We start from the raw sequence: 21065 nt of genomic DNA, 5'->3' as shown, positions 1-21065 counted from the left end.
AGCATATTCCATGTGCTGACCCGTTTTCGGGCTGCAACGTTCATGTTGCAGACTTTTCAGACGACGAGTAAGCTGCCTTAGGTCGTGATCTTTCACTCAGTGATGCCGTTGGAGTTGATGGACTCGCTTTATCTTCCAAGCCTTCCGTTGTTATCGTATTTAGATGGCCTTAAGCCATATTTATTGTAATAAGTTCTCTTTTGCGACATTTGATGTAATAAGTGTGTGATTGCTACTCTATTATAAATCTTTCAAGTACTGTGCGTGTCAGCATTACCGATCCAGGGATGACACTAATGCACAGAGATCAGACTGTTTGAGGTCTGGTCGCTACACGTTGTCTCCAAAGTCTTGACTCTTCAACATCAACAAGAAGAAGACCAAAGATGCCACATCTTCCACACAAAGGCCGGCATCAATGGAAGGTCCGTCAAGGTCATCATCGATGGAGGTAGTTGTCACAACTTGGCAAGTGAAGAACTATGCTCCAAGCTCCAATTGGTCAAGATGAAGCACCCGCACCCCTACAAAGTCCAATGGCTAAGCGATTCCGGCACTATACGAGTTGAGCATACGATCCAAGTCCCCTTCAAGATTGGCGCATATGAGGACACTTTGGAGTGTGATGTCGTCTCGATGTCCGTTTGCTACCTCCTTCTTGGTCGACCTTGGCAATTTGACCGCGGCGTCATCCACAACGGGCGTACCAATCACTATAGCTTCAAGATGAAAGGGAAGGAGTATGTGCTACGACCTATGTCTCCTAGTCAAGTGATAGCCGACAAGCAAGCCACCCATCATGGAGAGAAGAGTGAGAAAGTGATCCACCCAAAAGAGAGTGAGAGCCACAAGCCAAAACTGAGTGCCTCCACGATGAGCGAAAAGAAAAACTTAGTCCTATTTGCCACCAAAAGTGAGATGAGAGAAGTGTGTGAGAACCCATCGAGTGTTATGCACTGTGTCCTTGTGTGCAAGGACGAGGCACCAAAAACTAACACCTCTCACGATCTACCTTTAGTGTTCTCTTCTCTTTTGCAGGAATTCCAAGATGATTTCCCCGATGAGCTACCTCTGGGTCTACCTCCTCTACGAGGCATTGAGCATTGAATTGACCTCATCCCCGGAGCGCCCCTACCAAACAAAGCTCCATACCCCATCAACCCCAAAGAAACTAAGGAGATCCAATGGCAAGTACAACAACTAACCGACAATGGACATGTACGTGAAAGCTTAAGCCCTTGTGTCGTTCCTGTTATACTTGTGCCCAAGCAAGATGGTAGTTTTTGCATGTGCTCGGATTGTAGACCTATCAATGCTATTTGCTCGGATTGTAGACCTATCAATGCTATTATCGTTCGCTATAGGCATCCCATTGCTCGCCTAGATGCTATGCTTGATGACCTTAGCGGTGCCACCATTTTCTCAAAAATTGATCTTAAAAGTGGCTATTATCAAATCCGCATACAAGAAGGTGATGAATGGAAAACTGCTTTCAAAACCAAATTTGGCTTGTACGAGTGGTTGGTTATGCCTATGGGTTTATCGGAAGCTCCCGGAACTTTCATGCGTCTTATGCATTTTGTGCTTCGCCCTTATATTGGAGTGTTTGTTGTGGTTTACTTTGATGACATTCTTGTTTTTAGCAAATCCATGAAAGAGCATCTAAAGCATGTTAGGGCTGTTTTGCAAACTCTTCGCAAGGAACGTCTTTATGCCAACATGAAAAAGTGCACATTTGGTGCTGACAAGCTTGTTTTCTTGGGTTTCGTTGTCTCTTCTAAGGGTGTCCATGTTGATGAATCTAAAATTGAAGCAATTAAAACTTGGCCCCAACCCACCAATTTGCAACAAGTGCGTAGCTTTCTTGGCCTTGCGGGTTTTTATTGTCGCTTTGTGAAAGATTTTAGCACTATTGCCACTCCTTTGCATGCCTTGAGTAAGAAGAATGCTCCTTTTATTTGGGGACCTTTGCAATATACCGCTTTTGATGAGCTCAAGTCTTTGCTTACTCATGCTCTGATTCTTGCTTTGCCCAACTTTGACAAAACTTTTGAGGTTCATTGCGATGCAAGTGGTACCAGAATTGGCGGAGTTTTGATGCAAGAAAAATGAGCCATTGCATATTTTAGTGAAAAACTCTCCGGTGCTCAACTTAACTATCCCATCTATGACAAAGAATTGTATGCTTTAGTGCGTGTGCTACATGTTTGGGAACATTATCTTAGACCTCATGAGTTTGTCATCCATACCGATCATGAAACGCTTAAGTACTTAAAAGGTCAAACTAAGTTGAACAAGCGTCATGCCAAATGGAGTGAATTTATTGAATCTTTCCCCTATGTGATCAAGTACATTAAGCGTAAGGAAAATGTAGTTGTGGATGCACTTTCACACATATGCACGTTTGTCACTAAACTCGAGTTGAATGTTATTGGCTTTGAGCACATCAAAGACTTGTACTAATGATCCATCTTTTGCTACTCCTTATGCTAAATGCTTGACGCATACATCTTGGGAACAATATTACATCAAGGATGATTATCTTATGAGAGATAACAAACTTTGCATTCCCGAGTCTTCTCTTCGTTTGCTCCTTTTGCAAGAGGCTCATGGAGGCGGACTCATGGGACACTTTGGACGCGACAAGACATTCTCCACGCTCTCCAAGAACTACTTTTGTCCCAAGATGTTTCGCGATGTCTCACGCTTCACCAACCGATGCTCTACATGTCGCAAAGCTAAGTCTAAAGCTCAATCCCATGGTCTTTACATGCCTCTTCCTATTCCTTATCAACCTTGGGAAGACATTAGCATGGATTTTGTACTTGGTTTGCCTAGAACTCAAAATGGAAAGGATTCCGTCTTTGTTGTTGTGGACTGATTTTCCAAGATGGCACATTTCATTCCATGCAACAAGATAGACGATGCTACACATGTTGCAAATCTCTTTTTTAGGGAAATCTTGCGACTCCATGGAGTTCCAAAGACAATCGTCTCGGACCGCGACGTCAAGTTCTTGAGTTACTTTTGGAAGACGCTATGTGCCAAGCTCGGAATCAAGCTCTTGTTCTCGTCCGCATACCATCCTCAAACCGACGGCCAAACGGAGGTGACAAACCGTATGCTCTCCACTCTACTTCGTGTGTTGATCAAGAAGAACATCAAGGAGTGGGAGGAGTGTCTACCCATCGCCGAGTACGCCTACAACCGTGCAAGACATTAGACTACCGACAAGTCCCCCTTCGAGGTCGTCTATGGCTTCAACCCGTTGTCCCCATTGGACATTCTACCTCTTCCTCTACAAGAGCGCACCAACCTCGACGCAAGCGCACGTGCAAGCTACATCAAGAAGATGCATCAAGATACAAGGCACACCATCGAGCACCAAGTACAACGACTCGCGACCAAGCTCAATGTCAACAAGCATCCCATGATATTCAACATTGGAGATCTCGGGTAGCTACACCTTCGCAAGGACCGCTTCCCCAACGAACGCAAGTGCAAACTTCTACCTCGAGCCGATGGACCCTTCAAGGTGCTAGCACGCTACAACAACAACGCTTCCAAGATCGATCTCCCATGCGACAAGTACAACATGAACGACATCTTCAACATCAATGATCTCTCCCTGTACCATGGTGATGTGGATTTTGATCCAAGGTCGGATCTTTCCCAAGGGAGGGGAGATGATGCGGAGCATCCTACGGTCATCCCCATGGACCTACCATCGTCTCACCAAGCACCAAGAGGACCCATGACAAGACCACGAGCTAGATCTCTCGAGACCGAGGTGACTTCTCTCCTTAGTGATTTCTCATAGGATCCTCTCGAGACATGGCTACTACCTAAGTCCGGAATGTTGTGCATGATTAGGTACCAAGAGGACCCTCCAGAGGATGCACATGAAGATGGTCAAGCCCCCAAGTCCACAGAAGAAGAGAACCAATGGAAGAAGGCGAGGACAGCTTCCAGGCCCCGGACATCCGGCTATGGCCCCGGACATCCGGCCCCTAGAGATCTACCCCGCAGCCAGGGATCTGCAACCGAAGCTACAGGGCCCGGACATCCGGCGTCCAGCCCGTACATTCAGTCCTTCATCTCGGAAATCCGGCCCCCAGCCCGGACATCCGGACAAGCCGTCCAGGGAGTACAGAAGCTTGCCCCGACATCTCGGACATCCGGCCACGACCCCGAACATCCGGCCCTTCGCGTCACCCCGGACATCCGGCCTGCGCCTGGACATCCGGACCAGCTCTGCCCGAGGAGATCCAAGAAGGCGCCAAGCCAGCCCAGACATCCGGCCCGACAGCCCGGACATCCGGCCCGTCGTGAGCGCCCGGACATCCGCCCGACACCCGGACTTCTGGCCCCCTCCTGCCTACGAGCAGCGCATCCGGGCCGAGGCCCATGTACCCCTTCGCCTCTTAGACTATATATACTCCCTCTCCACCTATGTTTTAGGGTTAGCATTGATTTAGCTCATTTGTGAGATAGAGGCTCGCTCATCCATCCGGATCTACTCCTCGTGAGGGACCGACACCTTCATCCGGAGAAGATCCACCTGGATTCAAGACCTCCATCCGGAGAAGACCATCATCAAGACCTCCTCACTAAGAAGAACCGGTTACCCTTTGTATCGTCCTTTGTTGGACTTGGATCTTGTATCTCTACTTGTGTTTCGATAATCTAGCGCATGTGTGACTTTTATTCTTGTTGGTTCAGTGTTTTCTCTTCACTTCCATCCTCATGTTCTTCGTGTTCCTCGTAGGGATCCTCTCCAAACGTGAAAGATCGGCCCCTAGGGTTCCGCCCTACATCAATTTCCCTTCATGACACTTTCCCAAGTCTTTCTTCAAAGAAGTGACTTGAGCCTTGAGCTCTTTAATTTCCTCTACATGGTTAGTATCAACACAAGTACTTGAGGAAGTATAAGCTTCATCGTTAGAGAAACAAGGCAAGGAGAGTAATTCATCACAAGAAGTACCAATGTTATGAGTAGATGAATTACAAGGAATAGCACATGGCATTATAGTATTTTGACTAGAAGTAGTGCTAGTGTCCACATGAGGCTCACTAGATGTTACCTTAGCAATCATGGCCTCATGAGCTATCTTTAGCACATTATGGGATACTAGAAGATCATCATGAGAGCTTGAGAGCTTTTCATGACTTTCTTCCAATTTCCCATAATTGCTAGATAGCACCTCAAGTTGAGCCCATAGCTCAACATTCTCCTTCAAAATGGATGCTTCACAAGTAATAGAGTTAGTAGCACAAGCATCATCATTTACAACAATAGGAGAGGACAACTTGGCAAGATCTTTTAAATAAGAAGCTTCAAGTTGAGCATGAGACTCGGTGAGTTTGATGAGCTCACCCTTGATGACCCTTGAGCCATTTTCGAGGTGCTCAAAATCATCAAGGAGTCTAGCATGAGAAACTTCAAGCTTAGCATTTTTAGTTTCAAAAACATTGGCCACCTCAAGAGCTCTATCATGAGATTCCTTCACTCTAGATAATTCTAGAGCAAAAGTACCCTCAAGAGATTCCTTGGTGGTTTGTTCAAGTTCAAGAGCTCGATAGAGGTCCGCAATCTCATTAGCTTAATCACGCTCATGACCTTCCATTTTCTCAATGGTGACCTCATGCCCCTTGAGATGAGATTCCAACTCCTCAATATATTTCTTGCCCTCAATGGCAATAGACATGATTTCCATGAAGTTGGAACGAGCGAGTTTATTTTTGTGAAGAGCTTTAAAAATCATTTCCCCCTTAATTTTTCAGGAAGCAATATTATCATTCTCTTCATCAGTATCCTCATCATCATTAGCATTAACATCATCATCAAGCGACATATTGGGGTTCAAAGTAGGATATACCTTTGACGCCTTAGACATAAGGCAGAAAGCAATATATAGATGTAGGATCCCTTGAGGCACCATACAAGACCACATCTTGTTCCATGGAGTGTTGGGTTTCCTCTACATTGTTAGTACAACAACTAGAGGAAATACAAGCATTTTTATCATGGCAATAAGACATAGCAAGCATATCATTATGAGATTTAGTCAAGCAATTTCTACATGATATGCACGGACTATCAACACAAGCATGTGAAACATTTGGAGTGCTTGAAGTGTTAAAGTCCAAAGAAGAAGCATTGCAATAAAATAGTGGTGAAGGATCGTCGATAATAAGCACACTATCATCATTCAATGATCAACACTACTCACCATATCATTACCTTGTGGCAAACCATATGTAGGTGAAGTAGAGGCAGTTGAGAAGACAACACGACCGGAGGTGGAGGGAGAACAATCATCCCCACAAATCTTGGACACACCATATTTATCTTGAAGCTTCGTCCACAACTCATGAGCATCCCGAAACGACATGAGTTGAAATATAACTACATTGCTTACAGCATCAAAGAGCACATTAGAAGCTTGAGAATTGAGATACGAGTTTTTCTCATCCTCTAAAGATAATCGTTGAGGATCCTTTGGAGGAGAAAAACCCATATCTACAATTCGCTCTAAATCTGGGTCCATGACCCTAAAGAGATTAAGCATGCGAATTACCCAAACATCAAAATTTGTGCCATTGAAACTAAGAGTGTCAGAGAATTCTAATCCCCTAGTCGACATATTTACTCTCTAGGCGGTAAATCCTAATAAAGAGAGACGAGGCTCTGATACCAATTTAAAGATCGAGGATGTCGCCTAGAGGAGGGGGGTGAATAGGCACTTTAAAATAATTACGATTTAGGCTTCAACAAATGCGGAATAAATCTAGTGGTTAATTTGTCAAGCACAAAACCTACAACAACTAGGCTCACCTATGTGCACCAACAACTTATGCTAAGCAAGATAAGCAACTATGTGATAGCAAGATATATGACAAAGAACAATATGGCTATCACAAAGTAAAGTGCATAAGTAAAGGGCTCGGGTAAGAGATAACCGAGGCACGCGGAGACGATGATGTATCCTGAAGTTCATACCCTTGCGGATGCTAATATCCGTATGCAGCGGCGTGGAGGCACAATGCTCCCCAAGAAGCCACTAGGGCCACCGTAATCTCCTCACGCCCTCGCACAATGCAAGATGTCGTGATTCCACTAAGGGACCCTTGAGGGCGGTCACTGAACCCATACAAATGGCAACCCTTGGGGGCGGTCACCGAACCCGTACACTTTGGAAACCCTTAGGGGCGGTCACCGGTACCCGTCAAATTGCTCGGTGCGATCTCCACAACCTAATTGGAGACCCCGGCGCTTGCCCAGAGCTTTACACCACAATGATTGAGCTCCAAACACCACCAACCGTCTAGGGCGCCCAAGCACCCAAGAGGAACAAGCTCAAGGGTACCTAGCACCCAAGAGTAATAAGCTTCTCAACTTGTAACTTCCACGTATCACCATGGAGAACTCAAACGGATGCACCAAATGCAATGGCAAGGGCACACGGATTGCCCAAGTCCTTCTCTCCCAAATCCCACCAAAGCAACTAATGCTAGGGAGGAAAATAAGAGGAAGAACGAAAGAAGAACACGAAGAACTCCAAGATCTAGATCCAAGGGGTTCCCCTCACTTAGAGGAGAAAGTGATTGGTGGAAACGTGGATATAGATCTCCTCTCTTTTTTCCCTCAAGAACTAGCAAGAATCATTGGAGGGATTGAGAGTTAGCAAGCTCGAAGAAGGTCAATAATGGTGAAGAACACGAGCTCAAGAGATAAGGTCCATTGGGGAAGAAGATCCCCTTTTATAGGTGGGAAAAATCCAACTGTTATTCTCACAACCCGCACAGAGCGGTACTACCGCTCGACCTCACGGTACTACCGCTAGGGGTAGCGGTACTACTGCTTGCGAGCGGTACTAAAAAAAATACATCCGTGCCTACCACCGCTGGACTTGTGACGAGTTTTTAGTCCGGAGCGGTACTACCATTGTAGTAGCCGCGGTAGTAATGCTCTGAAGCGGTAGTAAAAAATTACATCCGCTCCTGTCCGCGGTAATGCTCTGAAGCGGTAGTACCGCTGCAGCCTTTTTAGAACACCAAAACTGCAACAACTTTTGCAAACGGACTCCGAATTCAACGAAACCAAGTTTGTTAGAAAGCTAACGACATGGGCTAACACAATCTTGAAAGAAATATCAATAAGAAGCAAATTATAAAAGTCCCATGAGAAAATGGTGAGAACCCTTCCTCGAAAAAGACCGGTAAAACCTCCAACACCGAAAACACGAAAGAAGCATATGAAATCCGTTTTTGATGTGCTAGATCTTCTCACGAAGATAACCACAAGTTATAAAAATCTCAAAATAAAATACAAATAAGAATCAAGAAATATGATGCAAGGATGCAATGGTTTGACCTCTCGACAAACGATACGATCACGCTACTCACTTGAGAGCCCCCCTTGATAGTACGACTATCGATCCTATAACCCGGTCTCCAAACTATCACCATGAGACCGGTAAAATATAAAACCTATAAAGGGCAAACATTTGCCTTGCACGAAGTCCACTTGAGCTAGATGACGACGATCTTGACTCCCTCAACTTGGACCACCTTTCTTGATTGCGTTGGGTCGATGAAGACTACATGATTGCTCCCCCATACTCCATTATGGGTGACCCACTCTTCGTCACATCTTCACAAGTCCATTGACACCACAATGGATGGCAAGATTCCGGCACTTGATCTCTTCGTGATGCTCCACTTGAACTTGCACACGACAATATTGATGACGATCACCACTTGATGTCATCCTCTCCATGGGTTGAGCGATATCTTCCTCTTGACGCAAGCCCATGAACACATACCTAACCCCACATAGAACTCTCACATAGACCATGGGTTAGTACACAAAGCACAATGGACAATGCTTACCGTACCATGGGATCACTTGACCCCTCTCGGTACATCTTCTACGCTTTGTGAGTTGATCAACTTGATTCACTCTTGACTTAGTCTCGATCAACCTTGAACCTTTCCAACTCTCTTCATTTGGATGATGTCTTGAAGGTAAACATGAATGATCACACAATCTTCTTCTTCAAGACATGCATACAATAAGCTCAACACTCACATGACCAATCTTTGGATAATTTTTTAATAGCACCTTGGTCAACTCATAAACTCCTTGAAACCAACACATGGACTTCAAGAAAAGCCTATGGACAAATCCTTCAAATATAACTCAAGACAATCATTAGTTCATAGAGATTGTCATCAATTACCAAAACCAAACATGGGGCACCACATGTTCTTTCAATGGGTCTCTTTTGACTGGTTGATTCTAGTTCAACTCACTTGTATATATAAATTGGTGGGATTTGATTTAAAAGAGCAAGGTGGGACTAATATACAAGCCGAATCAGTTATAACCATAGGCATATTATAGGGCAGCTGGCAACAGCCCGATTTACATAAGCCGAGGTCGCGTGTTTGATACTCAATTGGAACACATATTTTTCAGTGATACACGAGCTATTTTTATCTTTTTTTTGTCTGAGGTGGCAGGAGCAGGACCATTAGAGGAAGGACGCGGCCCAAAGGTGAAGTACTTGCTTCAGGTCGAGGCCCAGCTGGTTTAGAGTACGACTCTCTAATTAAAAGTTCCCCCAATTAGTACCACCTCGTGTACATGTTTTAATTCGAACTGAAAGCGTAAATTCACAAGAAAAAACGTATTGTGACGGTGAACCCACAGAGTCAATCCGTACTTTATTATTACTAGGACATATGCCCGTGCGTTGCAACGGAAGAAGAAAATGTCACATCCCTTTAATTGCTCTAGTCCAACCTCCATCCGAATCATATTTCCACAACCTAAAAAGAGGTTGCATTGTTTAGACCTGTGTGGAGAAAACATATGTTGCAATAAATCAGGATTAACCGGGTCACCGATCTATGCCCAGCTCATAATGACTGAGGAATGATGAAGACAACATGTCTCTGTCTAAAGAGCATAATTAGTACAATAAACAAACCAGCACCAGCAGCCTAAATTGTACCTTCAAATTAAGACCTAGTTTAATCTGATAGGGCAAAAATAATCAGTCAATTCATCAAACATATAGTCAATTTTCTATAAGAAAACATATAATCGTCCACTCAAGATTGAAAAATGCAGTTTGAAGGGACTGCCCAATCTACATAAATCATGTCCATGTTTTGTACATTGCCTAACATTGTCTAACCGTTGGCTTAGGCATAGTCTAACAAAGATTGCAAACTGCTGATAAGTGTTGACATGTCGTTGGTTTCTTGACTGAAAAGAAATTTTCAGTCATAGTGATAGCTCCAGCCAACAACCGGAAAAGTAGTTTCATTGGATATACGCGTCCAACAGTCCAAAGAGCGACTCCATAGGAGCAGTATGGAACATCATCATAATGAAATATATCCTATTAGCAACATGAACAAAGAAGAATGGCACACTTAAATGATGGGGAAGAAACATGAAGTGTTTCTTACAGTGTGAAAAACAAATTCTTCCTTAACTGGTGCAAACACATTATTGCCACACTGGGAATAGATTTGTTGCTTTGCAGGCTAAAAATCTCCCTCCGTCCATGTAATAACATCTTATATTATGGTGTACTTTTTTGTTGGTAATAGCACATAGAGCATAATATAGACAACTAAATCAATTTAAAAAATTGGCATGTTTAATCATGTAATATCATGCATCTACACTGAAGAAAGAACAATGTCAATCTTGAAAGGGCACTTATCTTTGATAGAATTCTCATGTTCACCTGCACCATGAAAAGACTGGAACCACATATAAATGCCATTATCCAGTGAATGATTTATCACATCCTGGATGCTTTGCATCTACGGAAGATAAAAATATTTCAACACAGAGCAAGATAAATAGCACCTAAACCAAAGTAGTAGAGGATACTCGGGTCATTTGCTTTCAGATATTTCATGTTCACTGTTGTTATCTTTGCAACTTGATAGATCTCTTGGATTAAATGAGGAAGCCCACTTGTGATGCCACTGATGTTTAGCTTCTGAAGAAACTCTGGATAACAAACTTAAGTGTGTTTCCCCTACTTTAGTAGTCCTATGATCAGCACCTGACGGATGTTAGATTGCGCATTGACAAAGGTGTGTATGCAGTTTCTCAATCTGGCAAAATATACCACTTAATTTGGAATTTCTACCATGAATAACTACACCAAATTTGCAATTTCAGCAGCTGAGCGATGTTGGCTAAGCCCATTCTTATCGCTGGAAACTTTAACATGAGAATAACTCCATGTTCTTGCGTTGCAACGGGTGAAAGTAATCTAATATGTGCTCACTAACGTGAAAATTGTGTAAACAATAATCTAATATATACAACAAAAACAATTTTCTTAATCGGTTGAGCTCAATGCCAAGCGTAAAAAGCATTTCATTGAATAACCAATTGATCCGTTGGTATCCTTATCGCCACGGCTCATCACAACAATACCTTTCGTTACCAATTAAAAACAAAGACCAAAACAAATTTCCCAATGACAGAAAAACTTCTTAAATGTTAATAGTACAATCCACAAAACAGTTAAATGTATATAAGAGCAGGTGCACATACAAATGAGTTGCAGCATAGAAACAAGCATAACATGTGCATTCTAACTTTTCAAGTAAGAATTTTTGTTGTGTTAGTACCTGATTCTGGACAGACTTGGCCATCTTGCAGAACTGCTTGCGCGTTAGAGTCTTGTGCAACAGCTTGGCATGGGTGTCCTGCTTCTTGGTCTTGCTCGTGGACAGGACAACAGCCTTCTCCTCTCCCGCTGATGGCTGGACCGCCACGGTCTTGCTGTTTGTTAAGCCTAAAAAACCACATCAGACCACAACAAGTTAGCGCCTTGTAGAGGAACTAATAAACAGCTTTGAGCCCGCCAAAAACAGTGCAAGTGTGAAGAGCTATGGACCTGAGAACTTGTAGTAGCGGACATTGTAGAGGTTGTTGGGTCCTTGTGAAACTTGACCTTGGTGTTTCTGTTGCCAAACTGCTTGATCAAGAAGCACTTGCTCTTCTTCACAAGCTCCCAGACCAGAGACCTTGGAACGGTAGTGATTTCTCTGCTCTCACCTCTCTCTCGGATGTGCACAGGAGCCCACCCAACGCCATGGCACCCGCAGGAAGCCGCGCCGCCGGGCCTCCACCACATCGCCCCTGCCTCGTTCTCGCCCGATCGGATCACCGCCATCGCGCCAAGTCCGTCGCCAGCCGCCGCCTTTGCCTCTGCTTCGTGCCCCCATGCTCGCTGACTCCTGCCGCACTGCTCTGCTTCGCTCGCGTCGCCCCGGCCCCCTTCTGCTCCGTCCACGCGAGGTGAATGAGCGCACGAGCAGCGCCCGGTCCAACCAAGAGGAGGACGAGCAGGGACAAGGTGCGTGAGGGGAAGCTTCGGTGGCTGGGTTTGCCGGCCGGGTGGAGGAGACGAAGGCGGTTCACGCGCTCGGCAGCAGAGGAGGTAGAGTTACCCGATGCCATGCCGCGCCCGCCAACCGTCGTGCTCCGAGCTCCGGCCGCCTTCCTTGGAGATCCACTGTCTAAGCGCCACTTCCCACCGGATCCGGCGAGATTCGACAGGTCCTTGACGACCGCGCCACCGCAGGCCCTTGCAAGGCCGCCGCCGGTTTAGCCTCTCCTCCACGCCTCTCCTCGCAATTATGGAGGGGTGCGGCCGCGGCGGCGAGATGGCGGAGGTGTGGCGGCGGCGGCGACGGCGCGAGGATGGCGTGGCTTGGGCACGGGTGAGGGATCGAGGAGGCAGATGCGTACGGGAGGCCTCTGCGTACGGGAGGCCTCTGCGTACGGGTGTTTTGTTTTTTTGTTTTCCAGCGAACCGTTTTTTCTTTTGTGTATGGATAGACTGCGGGTTAACTCATAAAAAGCACAGGGACCTTTGTTTAAAAACGCCGCGACGGTGAACCGGAGACCCAATCCGTGCTTTATTATTAGGGAGAAATTAGGGAAAGATTTTTAAAAAGAGAAATAGCAATTGAAAACAAAATACTTGAGAAGGACAAGGTATAAAAATCTAAATTGGGTAGTCATTAGAAGGCAACAAGTATATAAATGATTAAACATTATTCAAAATTTTGGATTACGTCCATGACTTCATAATAAGGACATGGATACTCAAATTAAGCATGAGAAATTAGGCAGAAAAAGTGTCGCTTAAACATGCCTAGGCGTTGGGTGCAGGCCTACCTTGGCCATAGAAGGAGGATTAGGCGTCCAGCGGGTCATGCGTCGGCCAACTAGGTCCTCCGGCAAGGAATCGGCCTCATCTGACAGGTAGTCATCCTCTCCGGTGAGGAATCAACCTCCTCCGGCGAGAAATTAACATCTTTGATGTGAAATCGATGATGGGGAGATGGAGGGGAGATGCGCCGAGTTCTCTGTGGTGGGTCATGCCTGTCGCCGGCCCTACTACTCACTGTTGCTGCTCTCTACAAAGATATTTTTTGTGGTGGCTGCTCCTGATTTTCGTAAGGAAGTTCTTAATAATGACCAATTATCACTGATGGGTTTCTATTTGTCCATGATGACAATATTCTTAGAGTGGTCACACCCAGAGACGCGTGGATAATACTTGTGCCAAAGTAGAGGGATTCAATACATGTTTGAAATGTCCCCCAATGGACAAACTAATGCAACCATTTAATACTTTATAAAATTCCTGAAAACACTAATGAAACAATATACATCCATGATTCTGGATGTAATTTTTATTTCTGGTATTCATTGTACTGCCATGATTGAAGATGAATAGATTGGATGTTTTTTCGCAAAAAAATAAAATAAAAAAATACATGTTTCTTAAGAAGCCTTGTCCATACATATCATCAGTCCCACCTTCTGCTCATGCTCATGAATTGGAACAGTACCAATCTAAACCCATGTAGAGATATCAGCCCTGTTGAATCTATGGAGGTCCATGGTGAATTATGAGCACCAAAATAATGACAAGTTTACCGAAAGTGCTATTGTGAGCACGAGCTTAGATGAACAGTGAAATCTTGTGAAATAAAAGTAAAAATTTGAATTTTATGGCAATAAACATCAATGTATGTTTCACCCCACATGCAAAATTCATGATGAAATGACACTCATGGAAGTTTGGGGAAAAATACAAAATCAATGCTTCACAACCTTTTTGGAGCGGCGATTTTGTTTTTATCCAAACTTTCACGAATGTGATACCATCACAAATATTTACATGCTGGTAAAACACACATAGATGTTTGTTGCCAGAAAATTAGGATTTTTTATCTAAAAAATATTTTCATGATGCTACTGTTCATCGAGGCTCATATGAGCTCGAGCTCACAAACTCCGCGTCTCACATATTTTCAGATATCAAGTGCTGGAACATCAGCTCATGGTTTTGGAAACTTCTTTCTAATAAAAGAAACTTTTACGTGCTTACAAAATAGTCATTGCAATCTGGTCAGGAAACTGTGAATTAAAACTGAATCCCGTTTTGCAAGAACGGGTCTCAAGTTAGAAAATGAGTGCATGAATTTCATCAGCTACTAATGTAGAGGTGTGATATAACCATGTGTATGTGGCATGCATATGTATACAGCAATGCCTCTGCAAACATGTATTAAGCCATGTGTATGTGGCAGTTGTATGTATACAGTAATGTCTCTGCAAATGGGTATTTGTACATCGTCTCAGGCAAAAAAAAACCTATAGATTACACCTAATATTATATCCCAAAATTAATCATTTGAGTCCGAGCTATCTAAATGATCATCCAGTACTGCAGGAAACTGTTTCTCCTGGGGATTTAACTGGGAAGCTGGGTTACAACTGCCACTGCTCCGAGATTGACTTGCCGCCTTCTTTTGTGATGCCCCAACTTCCTTGCAGGCCTTATCTAGCATCACCAAAAAATCTCTTACAATGACAAACAGGCTAAATCCGTCATCTTTCACATCGTTTCCATGGAAATACCGAATTGTTTTCTTCACCAATGATCTCAACCTCTTCTCTTCTTTCAACAGAAAGTTGGTCTCATTCTCTGCATGTTCCACGAAACGTACCAAAGAGCGGTGGAATCCGCTGTTCTCATCTATCGTTGCCATGTCAGAGTTCAGAAACTCCTTTGTGTTCAGCAACTCGCGTCTGAGCTGCAACACACTGGCAGACAAAGCATCCGCATCTAGTGCAGCTATGTTCTTGGCATTAACCAATTCACTGCTAAGCCCTGATACAATCTTTAGGCCGAGCTTGGAGTAGTACTCGCCATCTTCTTGAACAGATCCGTTCGAATCATCTCCTGAAGGTTGAGTCCTTTCACTTTCCATGGCCAACCTTGCTTTGCGGACACCTTCAGATCGAATAATCTCCTGGACAACAAAGTGAAGCAGTGTAGTCTTTCCATCGGCACCCTTGACATCTGACAACTTCAGAAGGGTGTCAAGTTTGAACGCGTTAGCACCACCACGGAAGGTCCCGTCATTCAAACGGTTTCCAGTTTTGAGAACAGCTTCTAGCAGCTTCAGAAAAAGGCGGTGCTTTAGTTCCCCACAAGCAGCCTGACACCAAAAAGATAGTCATTTTAGTAAAGGTTGGAGTGCTTTTCAGATTTAATACAGAAGTCAATTGCTTTCACTTGGCTTACCTCCAATTGCAGGAATGAATCCCTGAGACTTGAAGCATCTTCTTGCAAAGATGACATGAAAAGCAGAGCACTGATCCTCTTGTAAGCAAAAGGAATGTCAGTTAGTGCCTTCATGACTTGTTCCGCAAGACCTAGTTGCGAGTAGTCCCCATCGTAAAGCCTGAGTTTCAGCTCCTCCTCATCATTTGGTTTCATTCTCAAGATTGTCTCAAGAAGTAGTCTAGGAAGTTCATTTCCTAGAGAACAGAAGTGAAAGGAAATGTCAGAAAATGCTGCCTTTATGTGCAGACACATGCATCTTTTCCACATATGAATAAGCAAGCTACATGATCAATCAACAATAGTTTCTTATGAACGAACAGCTACCTTCAAGAAGAGCATCTTGAATGTCCTCTACCCTGACATTCATTGCCTTGAAAACAACTGCCAGGTTGCACGATTTCTTAAAATCAAGAAGAGAAACATGCTGAGGTGAAGGGTCAGCCATGGCAAGTTCCTTGTCCTTGGTGTTGTTTCTGTTGCCAGCGCCATAACCAAACAATGCCTCTATCATATCCTCGTTCACACTGCAAAATGGTTTGTCAGATACAAGCATCAAAATGCAGACAAATGGATTAATAACTTGTTGCTAGTGTAAAACTTACTGAAAAGAACCAAACTTGATGTCATGCCAGGCCATCGACTGGTTAGGATTGGCAAGAACTTTGTTCCAATAGAATGGTCGAAGTTTGGGTCTTGGAGCACCCACTTCAGCTTCAGATGATTCACTGGCCTGCTCGCTTGCAGATGATCCTTCAGAATGACTTGACTCAACAGGTGACATCTGAGGAAATCTTGCTAATGAGCCTTTGGGAGGTGCAGGTGGGGGAGGACCAGCCTTCCTGACAGGAGGAGGCGGTGGTGGAGGCGGCGGCGGCGGCGGCGGCGGAGGCATTGGTTTAGGAGCATCACTTGTGTTGTTCTGTGTTCCCCCAGTAGCTTGCGGGGGAGTTGACACATCAGTTGAGGTTTTAAAACAGCATGGAAAGCACCGACTCATGCTGCCTCCGGCCTTAGAAGTCCTGACCCCTGGATCATCCTTGTGAAGCTGACTGGAGGATGCACGGATAACAGGTGACGAGCCTGCATGAAATTGATGCTATATGATATAATACCACACCAAGAACGATCCAACATAGGTTCACAAGAAGGGATATTGCCTCACCAGGCGTGTTAGCCAACTGCATGTGAAGAAGAGGATGGTCATCTCTAGGCTCACCGACAGAGACCTTGCTCTTATTGCACCCACAGCAGTAGAAAATCAGAAATGCAGCAATGAACGAGAACGCCGCCGTCGGGAGCACAACAGTCAAGACCAACTTTATGTAGTTGTGCTGCTTATCGGAAGGTGAAACTGGGGGAGGCACTCCCCGACGCTTCTTTGCAGGTCTATCTTCGAGATGTCGGCTGCGAGGTTCGGTGTTCGGAGAGTTGGGAGGTGTAAATGGTTGCTCCGTCAGAGAAAGAGGAAACGGAGCTTGACCTCCGGAGGATGGAGCACCTCCAACCATTCGATCAGCCAAATGCCGTCTTCTTGGATAGAAGTTTGAACCAGGCAAGAACTGCTGGTCCTCAAGATAGTTGATAAATTCTTGTGACATGCCCAAGCTGAAATAATTTGCGCGGATACAGTCGTGAGTAACAGAAGACTTGTCAGGTGGAAGAAGGGCCAGAAGCTCCATAAGCAGCATCGTCTTCAGTTCACCCTTTGAAGAATGGCTCGGCGGTTCATCATAAGCAAACGTCTCCTCCGCGCCAACTACGTCTTGTAAGCAAATTGACCGTATTTTGTCCACCTGCATCCATCCATGAAACATCCTAAACAGTGAGGATTATATGATTCTTCAGCAAACTTAGCAAACGGCGAGGATTACTTGTAAGCAAATTGAACATATTCTGTGAGACAAGAAGTAAATTAAATTGGTAGTGATGAGTGCTAATTGACTAAAAATAATGACTAGAAAGGTCCAGAAACAGTCTGTGATGCTCATGCTGGAAAGTTCTTGTTGAACTGATACTCTTTGCGTGAGTAAACAACAACGGCCTAATTTTTTAAGGACAAGATGAAAGGGACTCGTACTCAAAAGTTCTTTTAAGATCAAAGCAAAGAAATCTACAACTAACTGTACTATTACATCGGTCCCTATCCTACAGGAATGAGAGTACTTACGAGATCCCCATCCAGAACCAAAAGTTTCGGATGGTGCTCGCTAGCCCGCTCCGCCGGCCGGAGAGATCTGCCGGCGGCCTCCGCCGGTTGCTTCCCGACCTAGTAGTGCCTTCTCGCCTTTTTGTCTTCTGCCGGCCGTCCCTGGCCGGCTAGTTGATCGCCCTGCGGAGAATAGGGGGATTTTGCTGATGTGGTACAGAGGGAGGGATTTCGGTGCTAGCCCCTGCCATGTTCTTGTTCCGGTAACCGGAAGAAGAAGCTGATGGCTAGATTCTTTTTCTATTTTATTTTTGGGTAAGCTATTTACTGGAGCAGCCGGAAACCCTGTACCTCTGTAGCATCAGACCGATTACGGTCTGATCGACCTTCTCGAGGTGTCTAATTTCATACCACTAGCTGGCCGACCTGATTAGCTTCCCAATTGTTGCCATTTCAGTGCTTTGGATGGTTGGATAAGTATTTTTTTCCCCAATAATGGCAGATACGCTTCTTTAGGCAAATTAACCGTCGGTGCTATGTATGTATGCTTGCGAAATCACGATGAGACAGGCAATAGTCCCTGAAAGACTTATCCTGGATTTTCTTAATTTTGTCATGGACTTCTGAATATGCTTGTGCGTTTGTAACAACTTGACCCCCATTTGTGTTTGTTCTGATTTGGCTTGTTTATCTTTCGTTGCAGTTCTGGACTGGTGACACCGTAACGGATTTATCTTGGAAAACTCGGAAGTGCTCCGGGGAGTTTGGCCCAGAATTTCCTTGTTGAGTTATCACAAGAGTGGAGGCTCCATACTGGTTCGGTATTTGTGCGTTACACCTGCGTCTGGAGCACAGGAGTGGGATATTGTCGTGGTAGGCCACATACCTATTAATAGACCACGGTAAACGTAGTGCATAGTGGACGCTGAAAGCACTATTCGGCTTTCTAAATATAGATAGATTGCTATAATGGATGAAAGGAGGACGATTTTGATGGACCGTTATGAAATCGGGAGGCACTTAGGGCAAGGGAACTTTGCCAAGGTATATTATGGTCGGAATCTTGCAACTGGGCAGGCTGTTGCGATAAAGATGATCGATAAGGAGAAGGTTTCAAGGATTGGCCTAATTGTGCAGATAAAGAGAGAGATCTCAATAATGGGATTGGTAAGGCATCCCAACGTGTTGAAGCTTTTCGAGGTAATGGCTAGCAAGAGCAAGATTTACTTTGTTTTGGAATATGCCAAAGGCGGCGAGCTTTTCAACAAAATAACCAAGGGAAAGTTAAGCGAGGATGCTGCGAGGAGATACTTCCATCAGCTCATCAGTGCCGTGGACTACTGCCATAGCCGAGGTGTTTATCATCGCGACTTGAAGCCGGAGAACCTACTCCTGGATGAGAATGAAAACCTTAAAGTCTCTGATTTCGGGCTAAGTGCCCTGGCCGAGTCCACGAGACAAGATGGCCTCCTCCATACCACCTGTGGAACTCCAGCTTATGTTGCCCCTGAAGTGCTTAGCAGGAGAGGCTATGACGGTGCGAAGGCTGACATATGGTCCTGTGGAGTAATTCTATTTGTGCTGGTGGCTGGTTTCCTTCCTTTCCACGACACAAATCTTATAGAGATGTATAGGAAGATCTCCAGGGCTGAATATAGATGCCCTCGCCCTTTTTCTGTTGAGCTAAAGGATCTACTGTATAAGATTCTTGATCCAGACCCAAGCACTAGGGCTTCTGTTTCAAGGATAAAGAGAAGCGCTTGGTACAGGAAACCCGTTGATGTAAATGGACTGAAGATTAAACAAGAAACAAGAGATAAGGTTCAGAAAGGTGAACCCACAACCTCTGAATCAACAGAAGGCATCAATGCAGAGGTTAACCAAGAAGCGTCATCAAGCCTCACAAACTTGAATGCCTTTGACATAATTTCTCTCTCAACTGGGTTTGACCTATCCAATTTGTTCGAGGAGAAGTATGGCCGGAGGGAGGTCAGATTTACCACTAGGCAGCCAGCAGAGGCTATATTTGCCAAGCTGAATGAAGTGGCCAAGAAATTGAAGCTCAAAATCAAGAAGAAAGAAAACGGTGTCTTGAAATTGGCAGCACCAAAGGAAGGAATGAAGGGCATTCTTGAGTTTGATGCAGAGGTTTTTGAGTTTGCGCCTTCTTTGCATTTAGTTGAATTAAAGAAAACCAATGGAGACACTATAGAGTATAAACAACTGATGAAAGATGAGATAAGGCCCGCACTTAAGGATGTGGTTTGGGCGTGGCAAGGCGAGTCGCACCCGCTCCCTGAGAAATTTATCCGAGGAGAGCAGCAGCAGTCACCTTTGCCATCACTGCAGCAGCAATCACCTTTGTCATCGCAGCAGCAGCAATCACCTTTGCCATTGCAGCAGCACCAGCAATCACCTTTGCCATCGCAGCAGCCACAGGAGTAATCGGCCCCATTGCCAATCTGCTACCACAAAAGCACAGGACGAGATGCAGCCACTGCCGCCATGGCATCAGCAGTACCTACCAAAAACTATTGTTGGCAGCACCTATAAACCATGCGGAGCATTGCAACGGCCAGGATACATGTCACTGGTTCATCAGGTTTACCCTGTGTTAGTAGATCAGTTGCCTATCATTTGGCATTTCCCCCTTCTTTTTAGCTCCTTTTGTATTGCTGTATTTTCTTCTGATGTTGTATATTCCTTTGCCAAAAGCACGCTCAATTTTGGGGACCTTTGTGCACTGCAGAAATTTGTGTTCACTGTGGCTGAAGATATTGAATAGCGATAATAGAAATGGCATGCAACCATCACGATGTCTAGGAACACCCTGAACTAGGTAATGGATGTAACCATGTGATATGTGGAACCCTTGTGAGTGAACAAACATCTATTTGGAATCTGGACATTGACCAGAACTACTGTATATGGAGCCTAGAAAATCATTTTTCTGGTTAAAATTGGTTGGTCATCTTTCCAGTTTTTGTATTTTGAATGTTCATGATTATATGATTATATCCTAGTGCTTTATGAAGGAGCTAAATATCGTGATTATATGATTATATCCTCTTTGAGAAAATGATTATGTCATATATGTGTGTTAATAGCGAAACGACATCATCTTCTGGTGCATCAGCAGGAAGTGCCTTGCTATGTACTCCTTCCATTCCAATTTACTCGTCGTGGTTTTTGAACTAAAACCACGACGAGTAAATCAGAAC

At 44.6% G+C, this 21065-nt stretch overlaps 2 protein-coding genes, 1 non-coding gene and 1 pseudogene across 3 annotated transcripts; 1 reads left to right on the top strand and 3 right to left on the bottom strand.

Moving 5' to 3' along the window:
• Positions 1–10701: 10701 nt before the first annotated feature.
• On the bottom strand, positions 10702–12253 carry LOC119321022 (annotated as a pseudogene).
• On the bottom strand, positions 11388–11474 carry LOC119326958. The gene has a single exon (XR_005158299.1). It is a non-coding gene; the product is annotated as a small nucleolar RNA R24 (small nucleolar RNA).
• Positions 12254–14588: 2335 nt separating the features above from the next.
• Positions 14589–18346, bottom strand: LOC119322971 (formin-like protein 10). Its single transcript, XM_037596521.1, has 6 exons — positions 17866–18346; positions 16861–17491; positions 16301–16778; positions 16023–16222; positions 15657–15892; positions 14589–15570 (listed from the first exon to the last, which is right to left on the bottom strand). Exons 2-6 carry the CDS (start codon positions 17384–17386, stop codon positions 14752–14754), a joined length of 2259 nt encoding a protein of 752 aa, XP_037452418.1. The 5' UTR covers positions 17387–17491; positions 17866–18346; the 3' UTR covers positions 14589–14751.
• Positions 18347–18525: 179 nt separating this feature from the next.
• Positions 18526–20654, top strand: LOC119322972 (CBL-interacting protein kinase 26-like). The gene has a single exon (XM_037596522.1). The coding sequence runs from the start codon at positions 18814–18816 to the stop codon at positions 20287–20289; it is 1476 nt and encodes a 491-aa protein (XP_037452419.1). The 5' UTR covers positions 18526–18813; the 3' UTR covers positions 20290–20654.
• Positions 20655–21065: the final 411 nt, after the last annotated feature.

The sequence above is a fragment of the Triticum dicoccoides genome, chromosome 6B (assembly GCF_002162155.2).
Source record: "Triticum dicoccoides isolate Atlit2015 ecotype Zavitan chromosome 6B, WEW_v2.0, whole genome shotgun sequence".
Taxonomy (NCBI): domain Eukaryota; kingdom Viridiplantae; phylum Streptophyta; class Magnoliopsida; order Poales; family Poaceae; genus Triticum; species Triticum dicoccoides.
Note: the sequence above shows the minus strand (reverse complement) of the source record. Positions and strands in the feature narration are given on the sequence as shown.

What these genes read in the sequence shown, in the direction of transcription:
- LOC119322971 (XM_037596521.1), bottom strand. Translation starts at nt 17,386, where the DNA reads ATGCTGCTTATGGAGCTTCTGGCCCTTCTTCCACCTGACAAGTCTTCT. An exon ending in TCAAGATGCTCTTCTTGAAG is followed by an intron (nt 15,893 to 16,022) that starts GTAGCTGTTCGT and finishes TCTGTTCTCTAG; the next exon opens with GAAATGAACTTCCTAGACTA. An exon ending in ATTCATTCCTGCAATTGGAG is followed by an intron (nt 15,571 to 15,656) that starts GTAAGCCAAGTG and finishes TTTTGGTGTCAG; the next exon opens with GCTGCTTGTGGGGAACTAAA.
- LOC119322972 (XM_037596522.1), top strand. Translation starts at nt 18,814, where the DNA reads ATGGATGAAAGGAGGACGATTTTGATGGACCGTTATGAAATCGGGAGG.